The 10,529-nt window shown below is 38.5% G+C and overlaps 1 protein-coding gene across 2 annotated transcripts in view; it reads left to right on the forward strand.

The window, feature by feature from the left end:
* The first annotated feature begins 1,222 nt into the window (after positions 1-1,222).
* The window catches only part of LOC137971197 (transmembrane channel-like protein 7), a 28,562-nt gene continuing 19,255 nt past the window's right edge, over positions 1,223-10,529 (forward strand). The window contains exons 1-5 of one of the 2 annotated variants that reach the window (XM_068817956.1): positions 1,223-1,451; positions 4,157-4,634; positions 6,715-6,799; positions 7,234-7,315; positions 8,082-8,257. In XM_068817956.1, the coding sequence (XP_068674057.1) occupies positions 1,316-1,451; positions 4,157-4,634; positions 6,715-6,799; positions 7,234-7,315; positions 8,082-8,257 (957 nt within the window). In that variant the 5' untranslated portion in view covers positions 1,223-1,315. Of the gene's footprint in view, positions 1,452-1,961; positions 2,098-4,156; positions 4,635-6,714; positions 6,800-7,233; positions 7,316-8,081; positions 8,258-10,529 lie in introns of those variants that run through there. The other variant, XM_068817957.1, reaches the window with a different exon arrangement.

Here is a 10,529-nt window from a genome sequence, read left to right on the forward strand (position 1 = left end):
ACATCGCCTAAAAGATTCGCAACCAGGGAAAAGCAGTCTCTTACGTTTTCGGAAAAGGTATTTTTGCACTTTTTGGCAATTAAAAAGGTCACCTAGCAGTTTCGGATGATCAAATAGTTCGGTTGGAAGTTCTTAAAAGGTAACGTTCAACTAGCAATGTCTGAAATGAAGATATCGTTCCCTAAAATTTTCGGACACTTCAATTTTCAGCTACTGTCCATCTCAGACGTCCGTGGACAAGGGCTTGTTTTCAGCCCACTTCAGGGACTGTTGATTTCAGTCTGCCGTTGAAAAATTCTGATTACGTGATAACATTTTTTGTGGCTCTGCGGTTTTGAAAATACCGACCACGTGGCGCTAGTCCTTCGTTCTTCCCACGGCCGAGAAATGAAAAAAACCTGAAGAAAAGTTTCCACCTGCTTCTTATTTCTTCGGCCGGTTTTATTCGCCGTCAACATCGTTTCGCGTTTTTCTCTTTGGGGAGACCAACAGAAAATAGCTTCACGAGACACTATTTTCGCAACCGTAGAGCCACAAAAAATGTTATTACCCGGGGGGGGGGGGGGGGTACTCCCTTATACAGGCTTAATGGGCACGTGCGGCCAGCCAGGGTATGTTTTTCGGGATTTTTGTCTTGAACAGGGTATCGAATTTATCATTTTTTGTCTTAATCAGGGTATCGATTTATCAATTTTTGTCTTAAACTGGGTTAAATGTCTTAAACAGGGTATCAAAAATCGGAATTCTGTCTTAAAATGTGTAGGAAAATCAGCGATATTTGTCTTAAACAGGGTCAGGGTATGAGGGGCCGTGCCGCACCTCCCCAACCTGGGATACATCAAGTACCTCCCCCTCCCCCCCCCCCCCCCCCCGGGGTTATTACGTGATCAGAATTTTTTAACCGCAGACTGAAATCAACGGTCCGTGAAGTGGGCTGAAAAAAAGGCATTGTTCACGGACGTCTGAGATCGATAGTAAGATATCCGCATTGATCAAATTCTTCTTGGTGATAAAAACGTCTCTTTAAAGACAGTCTTTGAACATTACAAGGAGCCCAGAAATGTTTCTCAAAAGCTTTTGGCTTAATTTGTTTGTTGGGTGCCCTTGTTACATTGTTGGTAACTTTTTTGTTAGCGTTACATATGAACGGTGACTGGGTAAGCTGTGGCCTTTGGTTCTATTTTTTTTATTTTTAGTACCCAGTCTTTTCGAACTGTATATCAGTTTATCGTTTCTCTGGCAATTATCTACACTGTGAAATTTCAACGATTTGCAGCCCTTGTGAATTGTATGATTGGCTTCTGTGTTACCCGTGATGTCTGACCACTCTGAGAGAGATGGAAATGCACCCCGTAATATAAGCGGTTTTCTTGACTTTCGTCCCGTCACGGGGGAGAACGAAGAGAAACCACCCACCTCCGATGGAATGGGTCACGTTAACGAAAGCTTTGGTGAGGTTATTTTATTTATCTGTTTGTGACGATAGTTCAGTGCTAGTGGCCGACAATTCTCTTTATTTTAAAAATCAAGTGACGCAGCTCAGAGCAACTTATAATAAATTAGCTATGGTACGTGCAAATTGTGAAAAGCGCCAAATCGTTGCCAGACAGCAAACTATTCTCTGACATTACCTCGCATTTTTGGGCCTCAATCATAAACCCAATTTGAGAAAGATAATTTTCTTTACGATAGACGTAGGTTTGTCGAGCCAAAAAACGGAATTAACGAAGAAAAGGAAGAATGGAAGTCCCTGTCACGTTTTAATTGAAAATTAAAACCTTATAAATACCACTTCCTTGTCAGATAGACTTTATGTCTGAGTAGAATTTGTTTCGAGGCTTGTATTGTACACACAATACCATGCAGCGTTAGCCAACTCAGAATCACGGTTTTATCCCCTCGACGCCTTGAAAAATAACAGAATTAAGAGTCCCCACGGCATTTTCGCTTGTGTTGTTATAGGAACGTGATAATGAAAATTATGTAAATGTTTGCTTTGACGTACGTATTTTGCATATTTTTGTGGACAAAGAAATCGTCGTGAGGGAGCGAGCGAACGATTGATCTCGCGAATTTAGTCTCTTATACAGGTTCAAGGTAAGAAAATCATCCCCTGAAATTCCTGTGACAGGGCGAAATTATTAATTTCTACAGCTTTGAAGGGGGCGATTTTTTCAGACATGGAAATGGGAAACGTGCAATGCGATTAATTGTCAACAAAACGTCTGTTTACACCACTCTACTGTACTGTACACTATAAACGTTATACAAAGGCTGTAAAGGTTTTCTTGCAGAGTATCCTTTGCAAAATACATTTGTGCCTAAAGAATAATTTGCTATATTATTTGGTTCGATCAAATTCACTTCAGTTACAAGATTCAAGTGGCCTTCTGGAATTTTTGATTTAGACTATACTCACTTAATTGGCCAACTCGTCTTCATCAGCGAAACAGACCGATTAGGTTCTTTGTTTACTGAAACTTGATTAACTTGCATGGATGACATAACTAACAATTGATTCATGAGTATTTGGCAAATAGGAAACAATATCAATACTGATTGACTTAGTAGCTGAGGTCTTTATTATCTGATGATGCAGCATGCTGCTCAAGGCAGAATGAGAGTACGCAAATGGAAAGTTACCTACTTTTTTCTGTGCACTCATCTCCTGCCTGGGTGCCTTAATTGAAATGCAGAACAAAGCATATTAAATTACTTAATAACCTACATTACACAGTATCAAGTGAAGCTTTGATCCTCGCAGTTATGAACACAATTTTTGCAATTGCATAAAGAAGTCTCAACAGGGTTTGAACCCGTGACCTCACTATACTGGTGCGATGCTGTAAACCAACTGAGCCATGAAGCCACTGACGTTGGGAGCTGGTCATTTGTGGGTTCTAATGTTCCCATGAGGAGTGAATCAACGATGAAATGATATATGAAATGGATCATATATGAACTGCGGATATGAAATCAAGTGAAGCTTATAATGATCCTCGCAGTTATGAACGCAATTTTTGCAATTGCGTAAATTAGCCCGAAAATTTCAGGACTTTAACAGGGTTTGAACTCGTGACCTTGCGATACTGGTGCGATGCTCTAACCAACTGAGCTATGAAACCACTGACGTTGAGAGCTGGTTGCACCAGTATCACGAGGTCACGGGTTCAAACCCTGTTGAAGTCCTGAAATTTTCAGGCTTCTTTACGCAATTTTTGCAATTGCGTTCATAACTGCGAGGATCATAGCTTCACTTGATTTCATATCTGCAGTTCATTATGATCTATTTCATATATCATTTCATCCTTGATTACACTGTATGTAATGCAAATTTGCATAATTACTGTACTTTTAACCCATTGACACATGAAACGTCCAAGGATGCCTGCAGTTGACGAGTCTCATTCCCAGGCGTCAGTGGGTTAATTACCATTTAAATAGCAAATCGTATCAACAAGTGATGATTTGAAAGTTCCCAAAATTGCAGTTTGAGAACTTTCAAAACATCACGAGTGACCATATTATTTAAATCACGAAATGCACGAGCAAGTTCATACGATTTTTGCTCAATATATACTCAAAAAATCACTCTGTATCTTTGTTTCCATAGCAACTTCCACATTGCACTCTATAACCTATTTATACATACATTATCGACCAATCAGAAACCTGATAAATTTTGTTGAGTATATAATAAAAGGAAATACAAGATTGAACATTTCCCTTGGCCAAAAAATTTTTACACCAAAGTTTACATCAGCAAAATATATAATAATTCAACTTACCAATGACCTCCAGATTGGGGTCACCAGGAGTCAGTAGGAATAAAATGTACCAGTTTCCTGTTCTGAGAACATGTACCTCAAAAAAATTAGACTTTGAAATTCAGAGTTGAAAACTTGTAGCCTTTTTGAAATAATATTGTACTCCAAGCTTATGATTGCTATAATCATTATGTCTAATTTGATGAAACACACTGTACTAGGTGTGGTACTGTACAGTTGTATCTTTTGAGAGCTGTTGAAAAGTTAATGTTAAATTTCTTACTGGTTCCTAAAATTAAAGGAAAAATGATTTTGTACATTACTTAATACTTGTAGATTAAAGGGAGACTGTATCAGTTAATTAAGAGACTCTTGTTATCCTTTGCTAGTCTCGTCACATTCTGCAAGTAACCTTTTGAGAGTGCCTTCTCAGGAGTCCATGGCTTCCACAGAAACTTATCATAGCAATAATTCAAGTGTGGTGCATGTCAGGCCTCAGGGCGGGGCTAACGCAGGATATGAAGGTGATGACAGCGATGAAGACGATGCAGATTTGTGGTATGATGAGAAAGATTTGGCTAAAAGTATGCCTAGCCATACGTTTCAGTCCATTCGAGGTCTGCCATCAAGCAATGCATACAAACAAGGCATGCGAAGGACTCTTAAGCTAAGGGGGCATAATTCACGTGGTTCTGTGAGGAGTCAACAATCAGTTGATGGAGCAGGCAGCAGCGCAGGTGTCCATGAGGATGATGTGATCAATGACATGCCAATGAGCCTTACACCAGCAGAATTTGCAGAGCTGACACAGAGAAGAAAGTCTATCAAGGAAATGCCAACTTCAATCAGAAGAAAGCGAAGTCTCAGGTATGCCACCAAGGTCACAGGAGTGTTCAGGAGGTGGGAGGGGGGGGGGGGGGGATTTGCCTGCCAATGCTGTGAGTTCAAATCTCACTGTATTGATGGTCTTGAATTCATCTCAGGAGCAGTGTTAGATTTGCATGTGGATTATGTGTCGGTGATAATTGATTCCATGGGTTACATTCAGCAAGATTCAATTTTTGTGTGAAAATGTCATTAAGTGTTCCTAATCTTCCTCTTCAAATGTGGCTTAATGCTACTCTGGCTTGAAGAATAATGAACATACACTGTAAAAAAAAAGGAAAGGAAAGGAACTTTATTTAAGTGTCTAGTCAAATGTTGGTTTTTGAGGAGAGGGGAAACCAGAGTACCCGGAGGAAACCTCTTGGTGCAGAGTAGAGAGCCAACACACTCAACCCACATATGATGCTGAGTCTGTGAATCAAACCACATTTTTTTCCCCAACAATTAAATTTCTTTCAACACAAAGAGCAAATAAACTTACAAATTACTTACTTTAGTTATTCGACTGTACTTACATTATTGACAGTAAGATACTTAAGCTACTTACAAGACAGTATTTACACTACTTACAATACACAATACGAAAAATACACTAAACACTACTTACAGATGTTTGTGATCGAAGCACATTGGTTAGCCTGGCGAGTGCTCTCACCACTGCACCATCCCTGCACCCCTGAATTAATGCCTCTAGGCCTTGTGAGGTAAATTTGTTATTCTTCAAACCAAAGTGATGTCAAACCATCTCTTGCAGTGTACATGTAATGCGCCAATCAAATCGAAACTTCAACATCCCCCTCCCTCCTGGATGGGCATACCCCAGGTATTTGACTATCTTCTGTGCCCGGGAAGTGGGGAATTTGACCTTTGCTTGCGTGGGGTGGGGAAAATTGAATTGGAAGAGTCAGATTTCAAAAAATTTTTTTTCAGGCGCCGAAGTTGCTAACAGCTATAAAACACGTGTTTGGATGAGATGGAAGAGTTTAAATGAAGAGATGTAGCATTTGTGAGCGATTGGCTTTGCTTGTGGGGGGGGGGGGGGGGGGGGTTAAAGTTTCGAGTTGATCGGCACATAAGTCCTAACCTCTCTACAACTCAACTTGACATCATACATATCCAGAAAAGAGTCCTTCTTGTTCCTACTTCATGTAACTGCGACCTACTCTGTAAATCTCAAACTACTCTTTCACCCATTGACCACTGGCGTTAGACAGATTTTACTCTGTCAACTGGGGACATCCTAGGGTGTTTGAGTTGTCAGTGGGTTTTTATTCATCTTTGAAATCATTTTGAAATTAATAATAGCTCACACGGATGACTAAAAATTAAGCCGCAACAGTCACAACATACAGTTCATGTATATCCAGGATTGCAACGTGATGAGTGTGCAATAGAGGACAGCACAAAGTTTCCTGGTGTGTCAAAATATCTATTTTCTACTGTGTATTCGTCACAGCGGTACAATCATGTATATTTACATGTACACATGTAGGCTGAGGGTTCATGGTTCATGCCCTACTTACATGTAAGTGCCTAGTTTGCACTCATTCTTGAAACTCCAGGGAGCTTTCTTCAGTGTTAAAACCTTGTACATCTTATGGTATTTCAAAACTGCTAGCGTGGGATTAGGAAATGATTTTTATGCATACATGTAAAACACCTTTTCAAATTAATTGGTACTTTTTCATTATAATTGGTACTAAAAACTGTTATTCATTATCGGCCATTATTGACTATTAGAGCCAATCAGAGATATCCTTTACTAAAGATGATTAGCTTGGCTAATGTTAGCCACTTATCAGTCTATTATACCCAATGAGAATCCTGTTATCCGATAACAGAATAATCATGGATAATACTACTCTTGTTCCATTGACCCTCAGCTTAAGCTTAATGAAAATCTGTCAAACCGCATAAAGAGCGCGCCATTATTTTAACGTTTATACCGTGCTATATCACAGCAAAAAACAGAATCAAGGCGAACCATCGACAACTTGATGATAATAATATGATGATAATTTCCTTTATCAAATGTTTGTGTTTTTTATTTTCTTTCGTAAAGAGAGAATGTTGTTGAGTCAGCGGTGCATAGAAGATCACACAAGGGAATAAGTAAATGGAGGCAATTCAAGCTTTCAGTTGCTATGGTAACAATTCAGTTTTGCATCTATGAACAGGGGTTCAATATGTTTTACATTGTATTCTTACTAACAGCTTGTGGAAGTGTATTTTCATCACTTCTAGTGCAGGCCCCCATCTTTGATATAATATTATGGACAGTAACTCAATAGTAAAGGCAGAGCAAAAATAAATCCAGTTAGTTAATATACTCAATTTTCAAATTTAGGGCTTTCACTTAAATCTTGGCTAGTGAGTGTTATGGTTAATTAAGTTTTAAAACTTGAGTAGTAATCTCAGATCATTGAAGTCCATTCGACAGTCACTTAGCCTGTACATGTATTTCTGTAGGGTTCCAAGCTAGAAAACTAATCATGTGACAGAGTCCCTTTTGATTGAATGTAATGAGGTAAAAATTGTTTTTTACTCGCTGTAAACCAGCAAATTGAATTGTTTGTCTCAGGGATGGCAGCATTTTATAGATCAATGCAAAGAAGTTCTTTACGCAATGGAGTTGTGGAGGAGTGACCTTAAAGTAATCCACGGTGAGTCAGCTATTACTTCTTCTCCATTTGGGTGACCAAGACTTTAACCTCTTTTTATTGACTTGCATCTGGACAATTTTTGTGAAAAAGTAGCAACTGTGATATAATTGGTAATTGAGCAGCTGTCCACTAGTACTGTTACATTGCATAATTTAGCTGCAAATAACGTGTATAAAGCACAGCCCTTCAGTTAATTGTTAGTTATGGGAGGGTATAATGTACAGTAGTGTACAAACAACGAGCCAAAGCTATGCAGTTGTCGAAACAAAGCGTCTTGCCCCGTGCAAGGCAAATGTTTACAACAATCGGTTATTTACCAAGCAACGGTCAAATGCAGAGACAACAATGAGTGCGCAATCTACGTCGGATTAATGGAAAACGAGTTCAAAACATGCTACTGCAATCACACAGCACTGTTCCGCAACAAAGCGTCAAAGAATTCAACGGAATTAAGCAAATATGTATGGTCACTCAAGGACAATAATATCGACTTTGTGATCAAGTGGCAATCAATAGCGCCCGCTAAACCCTACTGTAGTGCTAGTAAAAGAAAGAACTTCATCTGTAGCACTGCCAAAATGTGAATGGAACTGACTTCACAAATGTGAAGGAAATACAAGGGAGTAACTACATGATGTAGTCTTTCAAATTGCATAATAATAATAATAATAATAATAATAATAATAATAATAATAATAATAATAATAACATATTTAAGAGGATGCTTAATTTATCTATAATTTTGTGGATGTTTCCTTCCCAACAGGAATGTTTGGATCTGGAGTTCAGTCCTACTTTGTGTTGCTACGTTGGCTCTTTCTTCTTAACCTTGTCATATTTTTGACAACCATCTTCTTCCTGTTTATACCACAAGTAATTCACATGAACAGCATTCAAAGCAACAATAACACGTTTACAGGCTGGGAGTTGCTAACAGGGGAGGTGAGAAAATGATATAATTGTAGCTGCTAAGTTTATAGCCCGTGGTAATTGTCAAGCTCCATGTACATGTAAAGTCTAGAGAGATACAGGAGAGAGAGAGAGAGAAAAAAAAACTGGCTTTGGCATGTTATTTAAACTTAATGAAATACACGCAATGCCCATGATGAGGGTGTACATGTATGTACAGTATTAAAGTGAATGATTTTCAGAAATGACTCTTATTACAGGGTCAGAGAGCAATAGTATGGGTTTCCAACTTTTAAACTGTCTAGTTGCATCCACACAGAATTGTAACTCCTCGTTCTTTGCCTGCTGTAAAAGTACGTAATTTAAAAGTAAAAGTAAAAAGATATACTCAGTAAAAAGATTAGCACACAATGTGCTAGTTAGACCAAGTTAAATAATATTATAATATTATAACGAATACACAAGAAATTATCTACATTAAAACTAGGGGTAAAAAGTAGTAAATATGCATATATACCGAGGTTAAACTAAATCAGCTTGTTTGTAATTAGCATTTAAAATGACATAATTATAATGATATTATTTAGAGTTACTCCGTTTTAGGGTACAGCTGTAGTCCATTTGGGTAGTCCATCGGGTTAGTCCATGGACTGGGCTCAGTGTTTTGTCTACCACCTTCTGAAATTAGGGATCACGTCAACTTACTTAAAGATGACACCAAATGGTACCTACCATACAGTGTAATTATAATGGTTATGACAGAAACCTGTGCGGTAAATGACGTGTACACAAATACTGTATTTTGAAGTTACCTAAATGTAATACCAGCACTTATGGAATTAAATCTATTACTTACTTGGGAAGCTTAAGTAAACTGTGGAATAGCCTTGAGGACAAAATTAGAGCTGTGCCTAATCTTACATTTTGAATGAGTGTTATTGAAATAACTGAATTGATTGTAAAATTATACTTACATTGCACATACTGTAAAATGCCGCAGATAAGCCACAACGTTTTTTCCAAAAATCGTCGCTAGAAATCGGAGGTCCGACTTATCTGCTGGAACATTTGAAAAAGGTTTTGTGCATTTTAACGCCAATTTCCGTTAACAGACACTTTTATGGAAAAGTATGTAAATGTATATTACACAGACCTACAAGGGACTACTGGTCATTGCTTTTGTAAGTTTGTCGGCTAGCTCCTAAAAGAGCCATTGTTCATGTAAGAGTGAGCTTTAATAATTACAGCGCTTACAGTTGTTTTCCCTAAAAGCTTTACACCTCACTTATGGACTTAATTCTATTACTTAATTACTTGGGAAGTATACTGTGGAAATAAGCCTTGAGGACAAAATTAGAGCTGTGCCTAATCTTACTTTTTGAATGATGGCTATTGAAAGAACTGAATTGATTATAAAATTATACTTACATTGCACATAAGTGGAAATCCCACAGATAAGCCGCACCTTTTTTTCCAAAAATCTTTGCTAGAAATCGGGGGTGTGGCTTATCTGCTGGAACATTTGAAAAAGGTGTTGTGTATTTTAACGCCAATTTCCGTTAACTGACACTTTTATGGAAAAGTATGTAAATGAATATTACACAACCCTCCCAAGGACTACTGGTCATTGCTTTTGTAAAAGTACAAGGAAAGGTTACATTTATACAAACGTTGGCCGTGTAGCACTTATATTTTAAACAGAGTTAACTGGTTAGATCTCCGCCGCTCTACCGACTGAGCTACAAGGTCAGACGGGAGCAGGCCGTGGGAACTGAAGTTGTTAAAGTCACAGCAATGAACATGTACAAGTACAAGGAAAGGTTACGTTTAATATACAAATGTTGGCCGTGTAGCACTTGTAATGTGAAGTGCTAGATTTCTATCCCATATGAACCATGTGAGCATTAGCCCTACTGATGGAAATGGGCCCACACAACAGGACAGAGAAAAACTCTGACCAGGGTGGGAATTGAACCCTCGACCTTCGGGTTAGATCTCCGCTGCTCTACCGACTGTAAGTTTGTTGGCTCCTAAAAGAGCCATTGTTCATGTACAGCGCTTACAGTTGCTGCCCCTAAAAGCGTTACACCATCTTTGTTAACAGCTCCTTTAAGCGGTGGTGTATGGTCGCTGTTTCTTCGCCATTTAGCGCTCAATTGATAGCAAATTTGTAGAACACGTAGTTTTGTGTCAACTACTGACGAACAAAGTAAGAAAGACCCTGTTATGCTAGACAATGTTTCATGAAGCTTATTGCTTTGTATAAACTCTTAAAACATCACGCTGCTTCTGGTGTCCAGTTTTC

The sequence above is a fragment of the Montipora foliosa genome, chromosome 9, assembly GCF_036669935.1.
Source record: "Montipora foliosa isolate CH-2021 chromosome 9, ASM3666993v2, whole genome shotgun sequence".
Classification (NCBI taxonomy): Eukaryota; Metazoa; Cnidaria; class Anthozoa; order Scleractinia; family Acroporidae; genus Montipora; species Montipora foliosa.